Source organism: Rhinatrema bivittatum, chromosome 4 (genome assembly GCF_901001135.1).
Source record: "Rhinatrema bivittatum chromosome 4, aRhiBiv1.1, whole genome shotgun sequence".
In the NCBI taxonomy this organism is placed as follows: domain Eukaryota; kingdom Metazoa; phylum Chordata; class Amphibia; order Gymnophiona; family Rhinatrematidae; genus Rhinatrema; species Rhinatrema bivittatum.
Window position 1 is genome coordinate 205,741,156 of NC_042618.1, and position 21,088 is coordinate 205,762,243.

Consider the following 21,088-nt stretch of genomic DNA (forward strand, 5'->3'; position numbering starts at 1 on the left):
GTCGGGGTGGGTTTAGCGGTTGTTTTGGTGTGCCGGTTTTCCCGCCCTCCCCCCAAATAACTCCCGTTAGTGGACACAAACCAGATTAACGATTTTTCACGATAAATCGGAGAAATTTCTATTGTATCGCACTCTTTAACGATTTTTGACGATTTAAAAAATATCGGACGATATTTTAAATAGTCAAAAAACGATTCACATCCCTACAAATTACTACAGAGCTTATGATAAAACAAGAAAGAACATAATGGGTGTGTTACAGTGGGGACAGCTAAACATAATGAATCAGCAGACAGGAAAGGAAGCTACTCATATGGCAGGTCACTACGCAAAAAGTGATTAACATGTCCTAGGTTGCTAGGCAACTCTCCCACTTCCCTGTAGGGCTGAATAAACTGCAAAGAGAGAAATTAACCTTTTGCAGTCTGAGTGGAAATTTTCTTCTGCTACCTTTTTTCCAGCAAGGTAAAGGGTGCGAGTAGACATGGAATTTGACCTCTCCTCTCTTTGCAACATGGGGCACATAGAGTGTCAACTATTTCCCCAGCTTTTCCCACCTTTGGGGTAAAGGGTGGATTTCATTTTCCAATTTTTATAAAAGCTGTTAGATTACCTTCTGTAGCTCCCAGCTGCTTTCATTAATGACTCTGAGCCAGGTCACTGAGGCATGATGGGCTTTGGGCAGGCATTCAAGGTAGGTCCCATTCCCCTCAGCCACTAAAATCTCCTTTTCTTCAGCTTTCACTTGTAGTAGAGCTGTGTCAAACAATGCAAGAAAAATGTTAACAAGTCTCCTATGAAGCCAAGAACTACTGGGAGAGCCACTGAAGCTTTTGCAGAAAGTGAATCCATGCTGGCTTGGTTTCAGCTATTCGTATATCTACGTGCACAGATTTTGGCTCAACTGAATACATTTTTCCCCTGTTATTACTATTTCTGTGATATGCTTAATCCAAACTTTTTTTTGCCAATCTGTGGAGAAGACATAAGAATTGTATAAAAATCAGAAAATGTATCTTATCTGTGTTCTGGATATGATGATTTGAGACACATGTGATGAGCTGACCTAAGTTTCAAATTCTGAAATAAAATGTAATAAAAACAAAGTACGAAAAACTCTTTTCAGATACTGAAGTTTCAGTTCAGCTGAGTTTGTTGAGTTTTAAGGAAGCTTACTTTCAGCAAAAGACTGGTATCCTTATTTAATTCCACCACACAATCATATTTAAAATGGACAAAAATGGTACACGCACAACACAGTATCAGCACACTGCTTAGAGGTATACCAGCAGTATTCAGTCAAAAGGGAAAGCTTTTAGCCTGATTCTGGATGTGAAATACTTCAGGGACTGTCTCTTATGTGCATCTGTATGATGTTGCATATGTCTAGTAGCACTTTAGAAATGTTAAATAGTAGTAGTATTAACAGTAGTATTTAATATTTTTTAATTGATTAAATTGAAATTTACACATCAGAAAAAAAGCAGTGAAAAAGTATAGTTTTAGAGATAAAATTATTAAAGAATATACTTACATAGATGTCTAATTTTATATTTCCTAGTAAGTAGACAGATGGACTCAGGACCAGTGGGTTATGATGCTCCCTTGCCAGCAGATGGAGATGGAGCAAGCTGACGTCACAGTATATATACTCATGCAGTAACACCAGCCTGCCAGTATTCTCCACCTCCAGCAGATGGTGGACGTGCATCTCCCTATGGGGATTGCTTCAGATTTTGGAAGGAGAATTTAAAACTGAATAAGGAAAGCCCTGCTCTTCTGTGGTGATACCAGATGGACCCCTCCCCCAGTTGAGAATTCCTGAGATGATTTCCGTGGTCCCTCAGAATTGTGCCTTGGTCTGGTAGCTGGGTTTCCCGGCGTGGACTTAGCTGATTGTACAGTTTAAAGGCAGTGGGTTCAGGTGGCTAAGCGCAGCGGTTACGGCACATGCCCTCTCCCCCCGTAGCCGGAGACCGTTCTGTTCTCAGCCGGTAAGGTTGAACTTGGGTAAGTGTTAGATAGATAGATAGATAGATAGATAGATAGTAAAGACAGAGACAGTGTAGAGAGGTTGCAGAACTTCCTCCGGTCTCTGTGCTCAGAGCACTGTTCCGAAATTCATTCCCACTCCAGTGGGGGTTAGGGGAACTGGGCAGCCTGGAGGGTTGGGTGGGTTAGGCCGCTCAACCCTCAGATAGGCTTTTTGCCTGCGCACTGCATGGTAGGCCTCGGCTGCATTTTTGCACGCTTCTGTGCGCGTTTTACTGACCTCTACATGATGTCAGTGTGCGCAGTGCGTTGGCCTCGTGCACGTGCTGTGTGCTCAGTTTTGGGCGCACCTTGCACAAGTTTTTAAGTGTTGGTGGTGTGCCCAGGCTTTGGCACCCATTTTGTGAATGTGCTTTTTGGGGCACCTAATTTTTGTGCGCATAAATTTTGTGCACTTGAAATTTTTTCAGTGTGAGCCGGCTGGACGCACATTCTCTGCCGCCTGGGCACTGATGGCGCCAGCGAGCAAGAAACCTAAGCGCCTTTCTCTCTGTGTTGCCTGTCATATTCAGGCATTTCAGCCTGACAGGTCTTCTAACATGTGTCAGCATTGTTTAGAGGCTCAGGGAGAGTTATCTTCCTCTGATTTTGCTAAGACTGGATACTCCCATCCTGTTGATGGTCTGGTTAAGAATCTGTCTAGAGTTATGCCGGATCTTGTAACTTCCTTGACTGGCTCCTCTGCAGGTAATGGCAGTTCAGTGGGCTCCGCTCCAATTCCTTCTGGGTTTGGCATGGATCCGGTTGCTTTTTCTTGGGTGGAGTTTTTTTTAAAGGTTTACAATTCTTTCTTCAGGCACAGTCCTCAGCTTCGCCCACACCTGTAAGGTCGGATTGTCAGCTAGTGGTCCCTCCCTCTTCCAGTCCTATCTTTAAGCGCCGGAGCATGCCTCGGTTCACTGTGGATAATCCCGACAGGAATCCGGATGGCACTGATGATGATGATGCAGATCCTGATTCCCTGGAAGATGGGGAAATTCCTCCAGGGCTGGAACCGTATCGGACCATGTTGTGGTTCTTTCATAGAGATGAACTGCCGGCCCTGATTTCCCAGACCTTAAAGATGTTGGGTGTTCCTGGTGTGGGTTCCATGTCTGAACCGAAGAAGAACCCTATTTTGGTTTCTTTGCTCAAAGCCTCTTGTTATTGCCCTGTTATGGACACCATTCAGGAACTGACTGATCTTGAATGGGGCACCCCAGAGGTAACTTTCAAAGCGGGTCAGACATTGGAAGGCCTGTACCCCCTGGATCTAGTGGTGAAGGAGATTTGCGTTTTCCCAAAATGGATGTGCTGGTCTGTGCCACCTCTAAGTGGATGACTATCCCCTTGGAGGGCCAAGCAGCCCTGAAGGATGTGCATCATAGGCAGACTGAGGCTATCCTTAAGCAAGCCTTTGAAGCAGTGGCGATGACTTTACAGATAGCTTCTTGTTGCACCCTAGTGGCACGACCTTGTCTGCTTCCCTCTCAGGAAGTTGATGATTCTGGAGTGAATTCCAGAGCGGTTAAAGAACCTGCTGCTGCCATTTTAGCTGATGCGGGCTGCGATTTGGTCCGTACCTCGGCCAAAGGCGAGGCTTTGGTGGTAGCGGCCAGGCATCAACTATGGTTGCGAAATTGGTCAGCTTGAAGCAGCCTCCAAAGCTAATTTTACAAAGAAGCCTTTTAAAGGCTCCCTCTTGTTTAAGAGCAAGTTGGAGAAATTGGCCAGTAAATGGTACGAATCTCCGATCCCTCAGTTGCCGGAGGATAAGAAGCAATTGCAGCGCCCCTCTGGTATGCGGATTCGTCTCTGTGGTTCCAAGCGCTTTCGTCCCTATAGAAGATCGGCCTTTCAGAGGGCTTGGCCTTTTGGTAGGTCTCCATCCTTTCATCCCCGACAGCCCAAGAGAGGAGTGGACTTGAGAGGTGGACCCTCCCGAGCTTTCCAATGAAGGTTTGTTGACCCACCTTTGGGAACAAGAGATAGGGGGACACCTCTCTTTCTTTTATCAAAGGTATTATCTCCAGGGCCACATCGGATCACTGGGCCCTGGAGATAATACGAGAAGGATATGCACTGGAATTTTGCAGTATTCCTTGGGATGCATTCATGGTATCTCCTTGCCATTCCCCACAGAAGAAGCAGGCAGTGGAATCTACGCTTCTAAGGATCCTCAAGCTGAGGGCTGTGGTTGCAATGCCTACGTCTCAAGAAAGTATGGTGCAATATTCCATTTATTTTGTGGTGCCCAAGAAGGAGGAGGGCTCCTTTTGTCCCATCCTAGATCTCAAAAGTGTCAACCGTCATTTGAGGGTGACTCATTTTCGCATGGAAACCTTACACATTGATAATGGCTGTGAAGTTGGGGTAATTTCTGACTTTCTTGGATCTTTCTGAGGCCTACCTTCATATTCCTGTTTGGAACACCAATGTTTTCTGCATTTTGCGGTGTTGGGGTGCCATTATCAGTTTTGGATGCTGCTTTTTGATGTAGCTACCACTCCCAGAAAGTTTTCCAAGATTTTGGTGGTAGTAGCGGTGGTGTTGAGAAGAGATGGGATCCTGGTGCATCGGTACTTGGACGACTGGTTGATTCGAGCCAAGTTTCAGGAAGAGAGCCGCAAAGTGACCCGCAAGGTGATCTCTTTGTTGCAGGAACTCAATTGTGTGGGGAACCTGGTCAAGAGCAATCTTCAGCCATCTTAGTCCTTGGAGTATCTGGTTGTTCGATTCAACATGAGACAGGACAAGGTTTTCCTGCCAGAGGTTAGGATTCAGAACTTGATATCACAGGTGCATCAGTTGGTGAGCACTATATGCCCGATGGTGTGGTCCTGTTTCCAGGTGCTCGGTTTGATGGTGGCAACTGGAAGTGGTGCCATTGGCAAGGGCACATATGCGTCCTCTTCAGTGCTCACTGCTGGCTTGTTGAAACCCGCAGTCTCAGGATTATTCGGTTTGGCTCCACTTGCTGATGGAAATCTGCTCTCGCCTCCAGTGGTGGTTGCAGGAGGCTCATCTGAGAAGGGGTGTTTCCTTGACCTCCCCGAAATGGTTAATACTCACAACAGATGCAAGTCTCCAGGGTTGGGGAGCTCACTGGCAAGAGCTTGATGGCCCAAGGGTGTTGGAATGCCGAAGAGTCCCCCTAGAACATCAATCGCCTGGATGATACGGTTGACATGCTTTCAGTTCAGCCACAGACTGCAGGGTCAAGAAGGCCGAGTGATGTCTGACAATGTAACAACTTTGGCCTACATCAATTGACAGGGAGGAACTAAGAGCAAGCAAATGTTGCAGGAAATAGGTCATCTTATGGAATGATTAGAAGTACATCTACAGATGATATCAGTCTCTCACATTGCAATAAAAGACAACGTAACAGCAGACTTTCTCAGCAGGGAGAGTCTCGACCCAGGAGAATGGGTGTTGTTGGACTAGGCGTTTCAGCTTATAGTGGATCGCTGTGGCCTTCCATTCTTGGACCTGCTGGCAACTTCTCGTAATGCAAAGGTTCCTCGCTTCTTCAGTTGCAGGAGAGATCCGTGATCTCTGGCCATAGATGCTCTTGTACAGGTCTGGCGAGAAGACAAGTTGCTTTAAGTCTTTCCTCTGTGGCCCTTGTTAAAACATAAGAATATAAGAAATTGCCATACTGTGTCAGACCAAGGGTCCATCAAGCCCAGCATCTTGTTTCCAACAGTGGCCAATCAGGGCAAGTCAGCTTCACGGGCTACAATAGCGGCCGTGATCTACATACGTGGTCACGGCCGCGTATGTAGATGCTGAAAAGCCATTGCCTACTCAGGTTAGGGCTCATTCCAGTAAGGCTCAGGCAGTGTCATGGGCGGAGGTTAGATTGTTGTCTCCCATCAACATTTGCCGAGCTGCAATGTGGTCCTCCTTACACACTTTTTTCCAGGTTTTATTGTCTGGATGTGCAGGCCCAGGAGGACGCAGCCTTTGCACGTGCTGCGTTAACTGGACCGTGGGCAAACTCCCGCCCTACTGAGGAGTAGCTTTAGTACATCCCACTGGTCCTGAGTCCATCTGTCTACATGTTTAGGAAATGGAGAAATTATTACTTACCTGATAATTTAATTTTCCTTAGTGTAGACAGATGGACTCAGCTGCCGAATGATTGTGTCAATGGTTCTCCTGTGGGGGCTCTGGGTCCCAGGGGATTACTGGTAAGTGTTCATCCAGTCCCTAGACTGGGGTACCTACGTTCTTACTTGAGTTCAGTGTTTCTTGTTGGTTTAATACAGTTATGATTGACTGTTTTTTTTATCAAGTTTTTTGCTAGTCTGTCCACAGTTGCCTTTTGAAGAGAATACTGGCAGGCTGGTATCACTACAGCTTGCTCTGGTTCCATCTGCTGGCAGACAAGCATAATCCACTGGTCCTGAGTCCATCTGTCTATACTAAGGAAAATGAAATTATCAAGTAAGTAGTAATTTCTCCAATATCCAATTTTAATATTACTGTAAAATATGAAAGTGTTTACTTTTCTTAATGCCAAGTTAAAGGAGTTTACTGCTTATATGTACTTTGGTGCCTAAATTTATTTTATACTTTTCAGGAACTTCAAAGTGGATTACATTCAGGTACTGTATGTATTTCCCTATCTAGCCCCAGGGGATTTATAATCTTTAAGTTTTTAGCTAAGGCAATGAAAGGTGAAATGTCTTGCCCAAAATCATAAGGACCAGCAGTGGGATTTGAATCCTGGCTTCCTTGATTCACAGCCTGCCATGCTAGCCACTAGATTACTCCCCCACTCCTGTGAACAGAAACAGAGCCAACGAGAAGAAACAGAAACATGTTATGTCAGCTTCATGCCAGCTATAAGTCAACAACATGGAGCTCAGGACGCTGAGGAGCAGCCATCAAGATGTGCGTGAGGGGGATGGAAGCGAGATCAAAAAAAAGGGAAAATGACAAAAGTCTCAAACTTTAGAAACAAGACAGCAGAAAAGGACCTTATGGCTCATCCAATCTGCCCATTCGTCAAATTAATTTAGCATCACTTCCTGTTGCGTTCGTGCCTGTTCTCGCCCTCGCTCCACCCTCTCTACCTTAGTCGCGACTCCCTTCGGGTCTGACGGACAGATGCTGCCACGGCTTCTCCTTGCCGCTTCTCCCTGGAATCCCTGGGCTGGCCTGACGCTGCGGATCCGCCATGTTCCTGATGACGTAAGGGCACGCGAGCTCCAGAGTTTGTACCGGCAAGGGCACGAACCTTGGGGGCGTCCTCCCGTAGTGACATCATCCGCTTCCAACTTAAAAGGACTTTTGCTTGCAACTATGAATCGAGTTAGCAAGGACTCGAATCATACTCTCCTTTAGGGATGTGAATCGTGTCCTCGATCGTCTTAACGATCGATTTCGGCTGGGAGGGGGAGGGAATCGTATTGTTGCCGTTTGGGGGGGTAAAATATCGTGAAAAAATCGTTAAAAAATCGTTAAAAATCGAAAAATCGAAAAACTGGCACACTAAAACCCCCTAAAACCCACCCCCGACCCTTTAAATTAAATCCCCCACCCTCCCGAACCCCCCCCCAATAACTTAAATAACCTGCGGGTCCAGCGGCGGTCCGGAACGGCGGCGGTCCGGAACGGGCTCCTGCTCCTGAATCTTGTCGTCTTCAGCCGGCGCCATTTTCCAAAATGGCGCCGAAAAATGGCGGCGGCCATAGACGAAAAAGATTGGACGGCAGGAGGTCCTTCCGGACCCCCGCTGGACTTTTGGCAAGTCTCGTGGGGGTCAGGAGGCCCCCCACAAGCTGGCCAAAAGTTCCTGGAGGTCCAGCGGGGTCAGGGAGCGATTTCCCGCCGCGAATCGTTTCGTACGGAAAATGGCGCCGGCAGGAGATCGACTGCAGGAGGTCGTTCAGCGAGGGCGCCTCGCTGAACGACCTCCTGCAGTCGATCTCCTGCCGGCGCCATTTTCCATACGGAAAATGGCGCCGGCGGATACCCGCTCCTCGGGGGCCTCGCTCTCTCTTCTTGATTTCAGATTGCTAAGACGGGATTCGGTTCTCACTCCTCGAAGGCCTACGCCCCTGAATGCTCAGAAGACGCCCTTCTGTCTAAGATGTTATCGCAGGTACGGAGATTGTGAGTTCTTATTCCAGACTGCATATGGGAATCAATACTCGCCTAAGGCTCCTGTTCCTGAATGTACTGAAGACTCTCTGTTGCATAGAAGCCATTATAGATATCTACAATTGTGAGTGTATCATCTACTACTGGTCGTATCCAGCATACCCTGTTTACTCACTACCTATAGTCTTTCTCTACAGCTCAGCAACCCAGAGATCACAATTCCAGTATCTGAGGGACTTCAGCCCTGCCGGGCACATTAGCTCACTGCTGCCACCTCTGGTGATTCTATTTCCGGTCTAATAAAGAACTATCTGTGTTTGTCTCCATACTCCAGCCTAGCCGGTGGTCCCTCTCAGGATATCCTCGTGGGGGCGCTGTCATCTGCCATCGGCCCAAGGATTCACCAGTTTACATTAAAGTGTTTATTCCCTACACTGCTGAGCGATATCATACAGACGGCCACTCTGTGGGAATCAACCCACAATAGATCATTAACTCCGCCTAGGGAGTATTATAAATTGCTAGCTCCTCCCCTTGGGGGAGCAGCATTGATAACACTTCCTTAGAGATCCCCTGTATTTATTCCATGCTTTCTTGAATTCAGATACTATTTTTGTCTCCACCGGAAGACTGTTCAAAGCATTCACCATCCTCTCTGTAAAGAAATATTTCCTAAGATTATTCCTGAGTCTACCCCTTTCAACCTCATCTCCTGACCTCTTGGTCTATAGCCTCCTTTCCATTGAAAAATGCCTGGCTTCCTGTGTATGGAGACATTTGAGATATTTGAATGTCTCTATCATATCTCTCCTATCTCGTCTTTCCTCTAGGGTATACATGTTTAGATTTTTAAAACTATTTCCATATACTTTAGAACAAAGACCACTGACCATTTTAGTAACCACCCTGTGGACCAACTCCGTCCTGCTTATATCCCTTTGAAGGTGTGGTCTCCAGAATTGTAGACAGTATTCCAAGTGGGGTCTCACCAGGGACCTATACAGGGGCAATATCACCTCCCTTTTTCTGCTGATTATTCCTCTCCCTATGCAGTCAAGCATCTTTCTGGATTTTACAATCGCTTTATCTACCTTAAGATCATCAGATATAATTACCGCCAGATCCTGCTCTTCTTTTGTGCTTAGAAGAATTTCACCTCCAATAATATACCTTTCCCTTGGTATTTTGCATCCTAAATGCATTACTCTGCACTGCTGAGTAGTGATGTGTTTCCTTTAGAAGGAAACACATCACTACTCAGCAGTGCAGAGTAGTGCATTTATAAAAATTCATCATTCTGTGTATAAGTACCCACTGTGGTAATGAAGGGACTTGAGATCCACCAATAAGACAGCGTGAGAGCATGAAGGGGCATGAGAATCAATAAAAAGACAGTTTTGAAGGCTTATGCAATTCTGAAGGGTATGGGAGCCACAAGTAAGATAATTTGAAAGAAACAAAGGAATCAAGAGTGAGATCATTCTGAAGAGATATAGGAGCCAGATAGTTGCCACAATGAAGATTCAAAGGAACACTGGCTGCGAGTGGAATCATTATGAAGCGGTTTGGAAGCCACAAGTTAGATCATTAGGACATGCCATGGGAGCCACAAGTGAGATCATAGAGTGGAGGAGTAACCTAGTGGTTAGCAGAAGCCAAGGTTTAAATCCCACTGCTGCTCTTTAAGACCTTGGGCAAGTCACTTCTCCCTCCATTGCCACGGTAGAGGTTTAGGTTGTGAGCCCTCCCGGGCAGGGAAATACCTACAATACCTGAATGTAACCCGCCTTGAGCTACCAATGATGTGATCTGAATTGGCCACTGTTGGAAACAGGATACTGGGGTTGATGGCTCCTCAGTCTGAGCTAAATCCAAATCCATTCTGAAGGGGTATGAGAGCCACCAGTAAGATAATATGGAAGGCACACAGAGGTCATGAGTGAAGCCATTCTGAATGGGAGCCACAAGAGGGAGAGTGAGTGTGAGATCCATGCAAGATGGTTACTATTACTTAGAGCAGCTCCCAAGTGCTTTTACCTCCTTCCTTGAAGCACTGCATTAAAGGGTCTCCAATTAAATCTCGAACATTTCTCCTGTGGAGAAAGGGGAAACAAATTAATCACTGTCTATTTTTTTCCTTAATTTTGTTTTATCTTTATTGATAGCTAGTTGTAGTACCAGAGTGCTTGGAGCTATAGACTGTAAACCTGCTGCTGAGCTACTTGCTGAGCTGCTTGCTTGCCAGGGAATCCTAGCATTTTCACCCTCTACACTAGAGCAAGCCAGACACGCCTCTGCAGCAGTCCGATTGGACTAGCACTGGGTTTGCCCCAAATTGAGAACAAAATATAAGGCAGTCCCAACAGGACCACAGGTGCTGGCCCAACAGCCTTCTCAGCAACTGCCCTGCAGAAGTGATATTTGTCTGGCCTCTGATCCTGACCCTGTTCCACTGCTTGTGCTTCACACCTCTCTCCTGGCTCTTATCCAGCCTCAGGACTCCACTCTCATGCCTTAGGCCTAGCCTCTCCAGGTATGCACCTTCCATCGGGGGCAACCATTGTTAGCCTAGCCCTGATAAGTCACACAGACATGAATATGAATACATCTGTCAATAACTTCCAATAATATTATAACTATTGTAGCAGCAAGAACCATTTTATAAAACTAATAAAGTAATTTAAAAAGCAAAAACTATTTATGTTTAAGCAATTTATTTCTTGAATGTTTCATGTCATGCCATTCCTGTTAGTTAACATGCATGAAAACTTTAGTTCATTGGTTTTGTTTCTATTGCTAGGCCCAGATTTTTGCCTACAATCTGCAGGAAAGCCCAACATGTGAAAATATAACTCAGGTATTTACACAGAAGCTCACCATTTATCTCAAGATCTATTAACCAGAAACTCTTATTATCTGGAAAAAAAATCAGTTACTTGGCCATGATCTTTTATCCAGAAAAACCTTAAATTATCTGAAAATTGGTTGGCTTTATGTAATCCATTATCCAGAAGAACTCCCATTATCTGAAATTCTTTTATTGGAAAATTCCCATTATCTGGAACTTCCAATATCTAGAAAAATTCCTTATTTATTTATTTACAATCTTTTCTATACCGTCGTTTAGTTAAGTACCATCACAACGGTTTACAGGGAGGCACAAATATTTAAGCTTGTATATACTATTCTAAAAGTGCCCATAATGTTTCAGTTACAAGTTTTCATAAAATAAGGTATATGATCAGTGACATGGATCTGGTCCATTTATATGAATAATAGTGTAAATATACACGTATTGTGCTTTAAACTGAGTTTCTCTGACAGCGGTAAAGTTTGATAAAAAATACAAATGCATTTATGCGTCTTGGTGCCTTTACGCTGTGTGTTGATGTTCAATCGCCTGTTCATTTATCTTTCTTATTCTCCATTCTCACTGTAAAATGCTTTTTTGAACAGCCATGTTTTAAAACTTTTTTTGAATAATTTTAAATCTCTTTGTAATCTTGTTTTGAGTGGCATTGTGTTCCATAATGTTGGTCCGGCTAAGGATAGCGCTTGCTCTCTAACTTGGGTCAGTCTCGCTGTTTTGACAGAAGGGATGGTTAGAAGGGCTGTATTGGCTGACCTAAGATTTCTTTGGGGGCCATATAAGTGTAGTGCTGTGTTTAACCAATCAGCTTTTTCCTCGTTGATTAGTTTGTGAATTGTGCAGAGTGTTTTTTATTCTATTGGCAGCCAGTGTAATTCGGCAAGTGTTTGGGTGATGTGATCTTTTTTGCTTTTACCTGTAAGTATTCTGGCAGCAGAATTTTGTAAGATTTGTAGCGGTCTTATTGTTGAGTATGGTAAACCTAGAAATAGTGTGTTACAGTAATTTCTGCTAGCAAAAATAACTGCCTGTAGCACTGTTCAAAAGTGTGCTTGGGTTAGCAAGGGTTTTAGCCTCCTGAGGACCATAAGTTTGGCGTAACCTTTTCTAACTTTCAGTGATATGTGATGCTTAAGGCTGAGTTCTGTGTCTATTATAACTCCTAGGTTTCGAACTTTATCAACTAGTTCCACTTCCTGATCATTTTTAAGTTTGATGGGGTTTTGAATCAACTCCATGTTTTTTCGTTCGAGGTGTATAAATTCTGTTTTTTCGATGCTGATCACTAGCTCCATTTGGTTTAGCAGTTGTTTAATTATATCTAGGTACATCATTGCAAGGTTTAATGTTTTTTCAATTGTTTCTTCTATGGGTAAAATTAGTTGAATGTCATCTGCGTATAAGTAATGTGTTACTGCTAGTCCTGCTAGGAGGTGGCATAAGGATAGCAGATAGATGTTAAATAGTGTTGCCGAGAGTGCTGATCCTTGAGGTACTCCTGTTTTTAGTTCAATTTTGTCCGATATTGTGTTCTTTATCTGTACATGAAAAAATCTATTGCTTAGATAGGATCTGAACCATTCAATTGTTTTGTTTTGAAGTCCTATTTCATCCAATCTTTTTAGTAGAATTGTATGATTTACTGTGTCGAATGCTGCTGACAAATCTAGTAGTATCATAATGTAGTGTTTTCCACTATCAAATCCTCGCAGTACATTATCTGTTAGGGAAATTAGTAATGTTTCTGTGCTATGTTTTCTAAAGCCGTGTTGTGAGGGATAAAATATGTTATTGTTGTCTAGATGTTCAGCTAGTTGTTTTTGTACCATTTTTTCAATTCATTTAGCAAGTAGGGGTAGGTTAAAGACTGGTCTGTAGTTACTTAATATATTTGGGTCGCTGTTTTTTTTTCTTTAATCTCAGTTTGATTATTGCCCCTTTAAGTATTCCTGGCATTGTTCCTTCGCTAAGGGATAGGTTTATGATTTTAGTTAGAGTCTGTGGAGCTGTGTCAGCTAGTTTTTTTTATATCCAGAATGGCCTTGGTTCTGCCTGTCAGGATAACCCAGATGAGTCCCCACCCAGTGTCAGGTGCTTGTTCCCTCTGTATCTCTGAACAGTTCTCTCTCTCTCAGGTTGATGTGTGAGGCAAGGATCTCAGATGAACTCTGCTGGTTCCGAGTTAAGTTCCACAAGGTAATGGATGTTAGTAGAATAAAATATGAAGGTGAGTTTAATTAGAGGCGTGAGCCTGACAGGTACACAGACTAAGCTGACATACAGATACCTTTTCATCTTCTCTCTCCTTTATTTTTGTCTAAGCAGAGGGAGAATTGGATCTTACTGGCCCCTCTCTTCTTTTTCCAAGTGACTTGTGAATGTAATTTTAGTCAGAGCATGCCCAATATGTGCACGTGCCAGTTAAAGTTTAGCCATGCCCCTGGAATGCCTCCATTACATTTTGTATGGATAACTTTTGTGTGCACAAAATGTATGGGGTCAGCAGGTATAAAATTTCAAAACTCAGCTTTTGTGCACAAGATTTGAAAAGTTATACACACAATGGCTTTGAATATCGACCTCACAGTGACTTTATTTACAATGATCTTCCAGTATACTGCAATAGAAAGCAAAGATTTCTTTCAGGAGCTGTGACATCAGAAGATATTTAAAAAAAAAAAATTAGAGAGCAGAATTTAATTTTCACATACATTCAGAATTCTCTTATTTTTTTCCCTGAAATGCAGAAGGCGGGTGTTTTTCTGCCCAGCGTTGTATGTGTGAGCATTAGGCGCAGTGTTGCAGAGGGTCCTGGAACTTGCCTGCGGGTGCTGGGGGAATAGGGGCTGCAGGATGCTCCGTCCCAGGTGCAGTAGGGGTCCCTGGCCAGGCAGCACTCGGCACAGCCCTTCCCATACACCTCACATTGGTGCAGAGCGAGCTGTATCACACCACTCTTAGAGGCAACATAAAGCCAAGGCTAGGGGGGAAAAAACCACACAAAAACATAGTCACCACTAGCTTTCCCAGACAACAGAGCAGCCTCCACCCAACCCCACCTTCACTCTCTGACACATAGGGAGTTTTCATAATAGGCCTCCACCCGCACTTTGATACATTGAATTAAAGAGATACTAACCCTAGACTTCAGTATTATAATACAGAATATGAAAAAAATAATGGGGGTCAATGTTCAAGGCATTTAGGCTCCTAACTTTTGAAGATAGGCTCCTAAATTGGTCCTTTTCAAAACTGACTAGGACTGAGTACCAAAATGTAGGCACCTAGTTTTGTTAGGCCCGTAATGAATGCAAAGCATAGGTAACCCAATGCAAACAAAATAATGCGGTGTGCCTCAAAAAAAAAGCATGCCACGTTACTTTAATGAAAGCAATTGTAGATAACATCCCAGGGGCATCCTGATGTCTCTGAGATGACTCTTAGAAGACCTGCAGAGGGGAGTTTTTCGGAAAGGGGAGGGTTTTATGTAGGGGGGGCAAGGCATAGTTGCACAATTTTAAACTTGCAGATTGTGATTTTTTTTCTTTTAAGCCACCTCTAAAGACGGCGGAGGGGGGTCTTTTTGCACATTGGTGGGGGGGGGAGCAGGTTAGGGCTGATGCTGGCCTTTTTAGAAGATGGCAGCCATGCAAAGGGAGCTGCCATTGTATTTTCACCCTTCCCCATGATATATTTTATCATGGGATTTTTCCCGCAATAAATAATATTAGAGGGAAACAGCGGCGATATTTTACCGGGGAGTGGCCAAATATTGCAGAAACACCCCCCGCAATATTTCTCCCCTCCCACGATAAAATAGCATCATGGTAAATGACCCCCTAAGCCTTTACTCCAATCAGGGTAGATTGTGGGCTCTGGCCTTGTGATTTGATGAGATCTCATAAGAAAAAATTTGATGTGTTATTGTAGCCTTCTATATGGCAAACCATAGAAAGGGCAAAAGTGTGTAGGACTCCATTAGCACATGACCATTACCTTTTGTCGTGATAATGATAAAGATGTGATAGGTGATTTCTCCTGAAAAACAGAATATGGTTTCACTTTAATGAGGAGACACACAAATAAGTCACAGTATAGTGGCTTCGAGAAACAACTGAGAATTCTTAGTCAGGTCCCAGGCTGGATACATATTACATATTATGGATACATATTATCGCGTGACTCTGAGGAGATGCCTCATTTTAGGAGTGACTTCTCGGTGTTTGAACAAGCGATGGCCTGTTTATTAGCATGTATTTTTTACATCATACAGTATACATGATGAGTCTAAGCCACAGTCTGATCCATCTAAGCACTGGAAAAGCCATTGCACACGAGCAAAGTACAATCTTTTATCTAATGGGCAACATGTTATCTTTGTTCCATTAATGAATGGCCATGGTGTTAAAAAAAAAAAAAAGATGTCATAGTTACTCCTTACATAACTGTTTCAGGTTCTTGGGTTTTCATTAGCTACAGTAACAGTAGCTGACACTGTGAGATCCGCAGTTTCCTCTGACTAATCAAGGGAAGCTTGTTACATCACTACATTCTACATTAAACTCTGGAATTCCTTGCCAGAGGATATGGTAAAAGCTGTTTTGTGTAGCTGGGTTTAAAAAGGTTTGAACAAGTTCCTAGAAGAAATGTCCATGAACCATTATTTAGGTGGACTCAGGAATATCCATTGCTTATCCCTGGGATAAGCAGCTTGGAATCTATCAACCTTTAGGGATCCTGCCAGGTACTTGTGACCTGGATTAGCCACTGTTAGAAACAGGATACTGGGCTTGATGGACCTTTGGTCTGACCCAGTATGGCAAATCCTTTGTTCTTATGTTTTTATTTCAGTTCCAGTGCTGGGATTAACATTTTAATCACAAATTTTCTTGCATGAGAGGCAATAACAGAGGAATGGCTCTGAGATTTCTATTCTTGAAGCCACATCTTCTCCAACCATTTAAACGCTATAGTATATTATAAAAGGGGTCCTATCAGTGTACTGCTATTATTTATGATATGTAAAGTATAATTTCTTTACTTTTCCTTGATCAAAAGATGATCTTCTACCTACTTGTGGATTGATAGGGCATAGGGGCTATAATTATTTCCTATATGTTTCAATTATTCAACACTTTGGGGCAGATTTTCAAAGGCTACGCACGTAACCCGAGAAAATCTGCCCCTGCACGCGCCAAGCCTATTTTGCATAGGCTCGGCGACACGCGCAAGCCCCGGGATGCACGTATGTCCCGGGGCGGGTCCGAGGACGGTCCTGAGTTCTCCGGCACAGCGGCCTGTGCTGGGGAACGCCTGCCTCGAGCAGGCGTAACTTCTGAAACAAAGGTAGGGGGGGATCTAGTTAGGGCTGGGTGGTGGGTTAGATAGGGGAAGGGAGGGGAAGGTGGGGGGGGGGAAGCGGTAGAAAAGTTCCCTCCGAGGCCGCTCCAATTTTGCAGCGGCCTCGGAAGGAACGGAGGCAGCCTGCGCGGCTTGGCGCGCGCAAGTTGCACAATTGTGCACCCCCTTGCGCGCGCTGACCCTGGATTTTATAACATGCGCGCGGCAGCGCGCGCATGTTATAAAATCGGGCGTACATTTCTTTGGCCGGGTTGCGCGAACAAATCTGCGCCAGCACGCAGGTTTTAAAATCTGCCCCTGCGTGCAGGTTTTAAAATCTGCCCCTTTGTGTTTTCTTTTTTTCCTATGCTGTTTCAAACTAGTGTATTACTTGGATTAATCTGTTTGAAAATTGTTATAAATAAATGATTTAAAAAAAAATCACAAGGAAATGCATGGTTCCTGAAAGTTTATTTAATGGTCATTCAAATAAAGAGATTTTCTATGCTGGCAAGTAAGCCTACATATATAGCATAAACCAACTTATTTCCTAAGCAAAGAAGAGGTTTTTACCTGGAATACTTCAAGTTCTTCTAAAAAGACTTCTTCTGGCTCCTGATTAGCTTTGGTACTGAGGGTTGTTTTTAAAACCACTCCTTTATCTGTACAGAAATATAATGTTATGTTTTCTGAAACCTTGTTCAGTCAAATTAAATGATAATCTAAGGGATGTTGGGGATTCTTTATAAAGATACAGGTGTTCCATACAATAAAAGATTTGACACAAGGACAGTTCTAGTCCATCTGGAGGCTTAGAGCTTACACCACCTCTCTGCAATTTAGAAGGAGCTGACTCAGCTTAAGAAGGAATTGGCTGCAATTAGAATTGTCTCCCTCCATATACAGCATCCAGAAAATCTGCCTCCACTCCCACAAAAGATCTAAAGAGCCAGGAGCAGATGCATTCTGGTGGGTTCTGGTAGGATAACATGTGTGAGACAGAGATATTTGCCTCTTACTCCTCTCCCACCCCATCTGTCCCAAATTATGCCCATATAAAGGAAAATTGGTTCTTACCTGCTAATTTGTTCCTGGAATACCATGGATCAGTCCAGATTCCTGGGTTTTGCCTCCCTTCCAGCAGATGGAGAGAGAGGAAGTTTCACTGACACTGGCATATAACCTGGTGTGCCACCTGCAGTCCCTCAGTATTGACCTGTACCCAAACCAAGATTCATCCTACAATAATTTTAATGAAATAAACAACAACCTCCCTCAATGAGCAGGAGAAAAGGCGGAATCTTGCCCTGGAAAAAAAAGTCTTTTCTTTGCAACTCCAAACCAAAAGAACAAACCTGAAATCCAGAGCAGCTCTGCAGCCTATGTACAATAGGAATATGAGCGGATTCTCTTCCTCGCGCAGGGTGGGACTCTGGACTGATCCGTGGTATTCCAGGAACGAAAATTAGCAGGTAAGAACCAATTTTCCTTTCCTTTTCATACCCAGATCAGTCCAGACTCCTGGGATGTGCCCAAGCCTCCCTAATTAGAGTAGGACTGTGAGAGTCCTGCTCAAAGAACACTCTCACCAAAACTCCTGGCCTCTGGGGCCTGGACATCCAAACGATAATGTCTGGTGAAAGTGTGCAACAACTTCCAAGTAGCCGCCTAACAAATTTCCTGCTGCAAAACCTGCTGGCACTCAGCCCAAGAAGCCGCCTGTGACCAAATCAAGTAAGCCCTCAATCCCACCAGGATAGGACGCCCCTTACAGATATAAGCCAAGCTTATTGTCTCCTTCAACCACCTTGCTATCGTGGATTTTGAAGCCTTCTGCCCTTTCTTAGGTCCACTCCACAGCACAAAAAGATGGTCAGGCAACCTGAAGTTATTCACATCCAAACATCACAGGTCTCTAGCATGCAGAATCGACGTGTCCAAATCTGGGAAAGCCAGCAGTTTTACCATCTGATTCAGATGGAAAGCTGACATAAACTTTGGTAGAAAAGAGGGCACCTTCTGCAAAGAGATCCCGGAATCCGAGATCTTCAGAAAAAGCTCTCTACACGACAATGCTTGTAGCTCAGAAATTCTTCTGGCCAAACAAATTGCTACCAGAAAAACCACCTTCAAAGTGAGATCCTTTACAGTTGCCCTTTTTAAAGGCTCAAAATGTGCCACACACTTCCATCTGAGGACTAAATTAAGATTCCATGAGGGACATATTTTCCGCACTGGAGGACATAGAAACATAGAACATAAAAACACAGAAATGACAGCAGAAAAAGACCAATCGCCCATCCAGTCTGCCCAGCAAGCTCCCACTCTTATTTTCCCATACTTAGCTGTTTCACTGACCACCAAGTTCAGGGCCCTTGTTGGTAACTGTTTGATTCAAATTTCCTGCCATCCCCTGCCATTGATGCAGAGAGTAATGTTGGAGTTGCATCTAAAGGTGAGCATAAGGCTTAATGGTTAAGGGTAGTAACCGCCGCATCAAGCAAATTACCCCGATGCTTGTTTACCCAGACTGCACAGATCAATGCCTTGTTGGTTGTTGTCTGAATGCAAATCCTCTTTTCCACATTTCCCCCTGCCATTGAAGCAGAGAGCAACGCTGTATATGCATTCAAAGTGAAGTATCAGGCTTAATTGGTTTAGGGTAGTATCTACCACAATAAACAAGCTACCCCCACGCTTATTTGTTTACCCAGACTGTGTAGTTCAGTCCTTGTTGGTTACTGTCTGAATGCAAATCCTCTTTTCCACATTTCCCCCTGCCATTGAAGCAGAAAGCAACGCTGTATATGCATTCAAAGTGAAGTATCAGGCTTAATTGATTTAGGGTAGTATCTACCACAATAAACAAGCTACCCCCACGCTTATTTGTTTACCCAGACTGTGTAGTTCAGTCCTTGTTGGTTACTGTCTGAATGCAAATCCTCTTTTCCACATTTCCCCTTGCCGTTGAAGCAGAGAGCAATGTTGGAGTTGCCTTAACCGTGCAAAGGTTTATTAAGTAAGGGTAGTAATCACCAGGTAGTTGCCTCCATTCCAGCAAGCCACCCCCATGGCTCTTCTCTTCATTTCCATCCTCTAGCCTTTATGGATCCACAGTGTTTATCCCATGCCCCTTTGAAATCCTTCACAGTTTTAGTCTTCACCACTTCCTCCGGAAGGGCATTCCAGGCATCCACCACCCTCTCCATGAGGAAATACTTCCTGACACTGGTTCTGAGTCTTCCTCCCTGGAGTTTCAAATCGTGACCCCTAGTTCTACTGATTTTTCCAACGGAAAAGGTTTGTTGTTTACCATGGATCATTAAAACCTTTCAAATATCTGAAAGTCTGTATCATATCATCCCTGCGCCTCCTCTCCTCCAGGGTATACATATTTAGATTCTTCAATCTCTCCTCATAAGTCATTTTATGAAGACCATCCACCTTTTTGGTCGCCCTTCTCTGGACGGCTTCCATCCTGTCTCTGTCCCTTTGGAGATACAGTCTCCAGAACTGAACACAGTACTCCAGGTGAAGCCTCACCAAGGCCCTGTATAAGGGATCATCACTAGCTTTCTCTTACTAGATATTCCTCTCTCTATGCAGCCCAGCATTCTTCTGGCTTTAGCTATTGCCTTGTCACATAGTGTCTAACGATCTGAAGTTGGTGAAACAATCACCCCAAGGTCTCTCTCCTGCTCCGTGCACATCAGCCCTTCACCCCCCATCAAATACAGTTCTTTCGGATTTCCACACCCCATATGCATTCAATGCCAAGAAATGCAGAGTCATGCATATGGGGTGTGGAAATCCGAAAGAACTGTATTTGATGGGAGGTGAAGGGCTGATGTGCATGGAGCAGGAGAGAGACCTTGAGGTGATAGGATGTTTATGTTTCGCCCCCCAAAGGAAGCGAACCACATCCGGATGAGCAGCCAAAGACATTCCATGTACCTTGCCCCGAAGGCAGTCCAAGGCCGCAACCTGAACCTTAAGAGAGTTAAAAGCCAAGCCTTTCACTAATCCTTTCTGCAAAATGGCTAAGATGTGAGCTATTAAGGCCTGGGTAGAACTTACTCCCTAACCCATTCACCAGGACTCGAAGACTTTCTGGATCCTCACATAGGACAAAGAAGTGGAAGTCTTTCTAGCCTGCAACAAAGTGGAAATGACAGCCTCCAGATATCCTCTCTCTCTTAAACTCCTCTTCTCAAAAGCCAACCCATGAGACAAAAGCAAACCGCCTGATCCGAAAATATGGACCCTGAGGAAGAAGCTTCGGCAAATGGGCAAGCCAAAGTGGACCGTTCACTGCCAGGTTGACTAGGTCTGCAAACCACTGGTGCCGCAGTCACCCAGTGCTACCTCTCCAGGATGACCTTCTATTCACCGTATCACTTTTCTACCAGAGGCCACGGATGAAATACGTAAAGAAGGATCCCTTGGACCAAGGTATCAACCCCTTCTGCTCTGTGCTCTCTTCTGCAATTGAAGAAACAGGGCGCCTTGGTGTTCCTCTGCGACACCATCAAGTCCAGGTGGGGAGTACCCCACCTGTGACATAGAAGAGTCATCGTCTCCTCTGACAGCTCCCACTCCCCGGGGTCCAGCTTTGGGAGACAGAAAATCCGCTTGAACATTGCCACTCCAGCTATGTGAGATGCCACTAGTGACGCTAGATGCTGTTCCGCCCAGAGACACAACTTCTGAGTTTCCTGGGCCACTGCTTGACTC

General features: G+C 44.4%; 1 protein-coding gene across 1 annotated transcript in view; it reads right to left on the reverse strand.

The window, feature by feature from the left end:
* LOC115090467 (semaphorin-3A-like) overlaps window positions 1-21,088 on the reverse strand; it is a 202,923-nt gene that overhangs the window by 3,661 nt on the left and 178,174 nt on the right. Inside the window, exons 12-16 of the mRNA XM_029599594.1 lie at window positions 16,928-17,016; window positions 15,011-15,052; window positions 13,837-13,994; window positions 10,183-10,238; window positions 614-756 (exon numbers count right to left, since the gene is read on the reverse strand). Of these exons, the coding sequence (XP_029455454.1) occupies window positions 614-756; window positions 10,183-10,238; window positions 13,837-13,994; window positions 15,011-15,052; window positions 16,928-17,016 (488 nt within the window). The remainder of the gene's footprint in view (window positions 1-613; window positions 757-10,182; window positions 10,239-13,836; window positions 13,995-15,010; window positions 15,053-16,927; window positions 17,017-21,088) is intronic.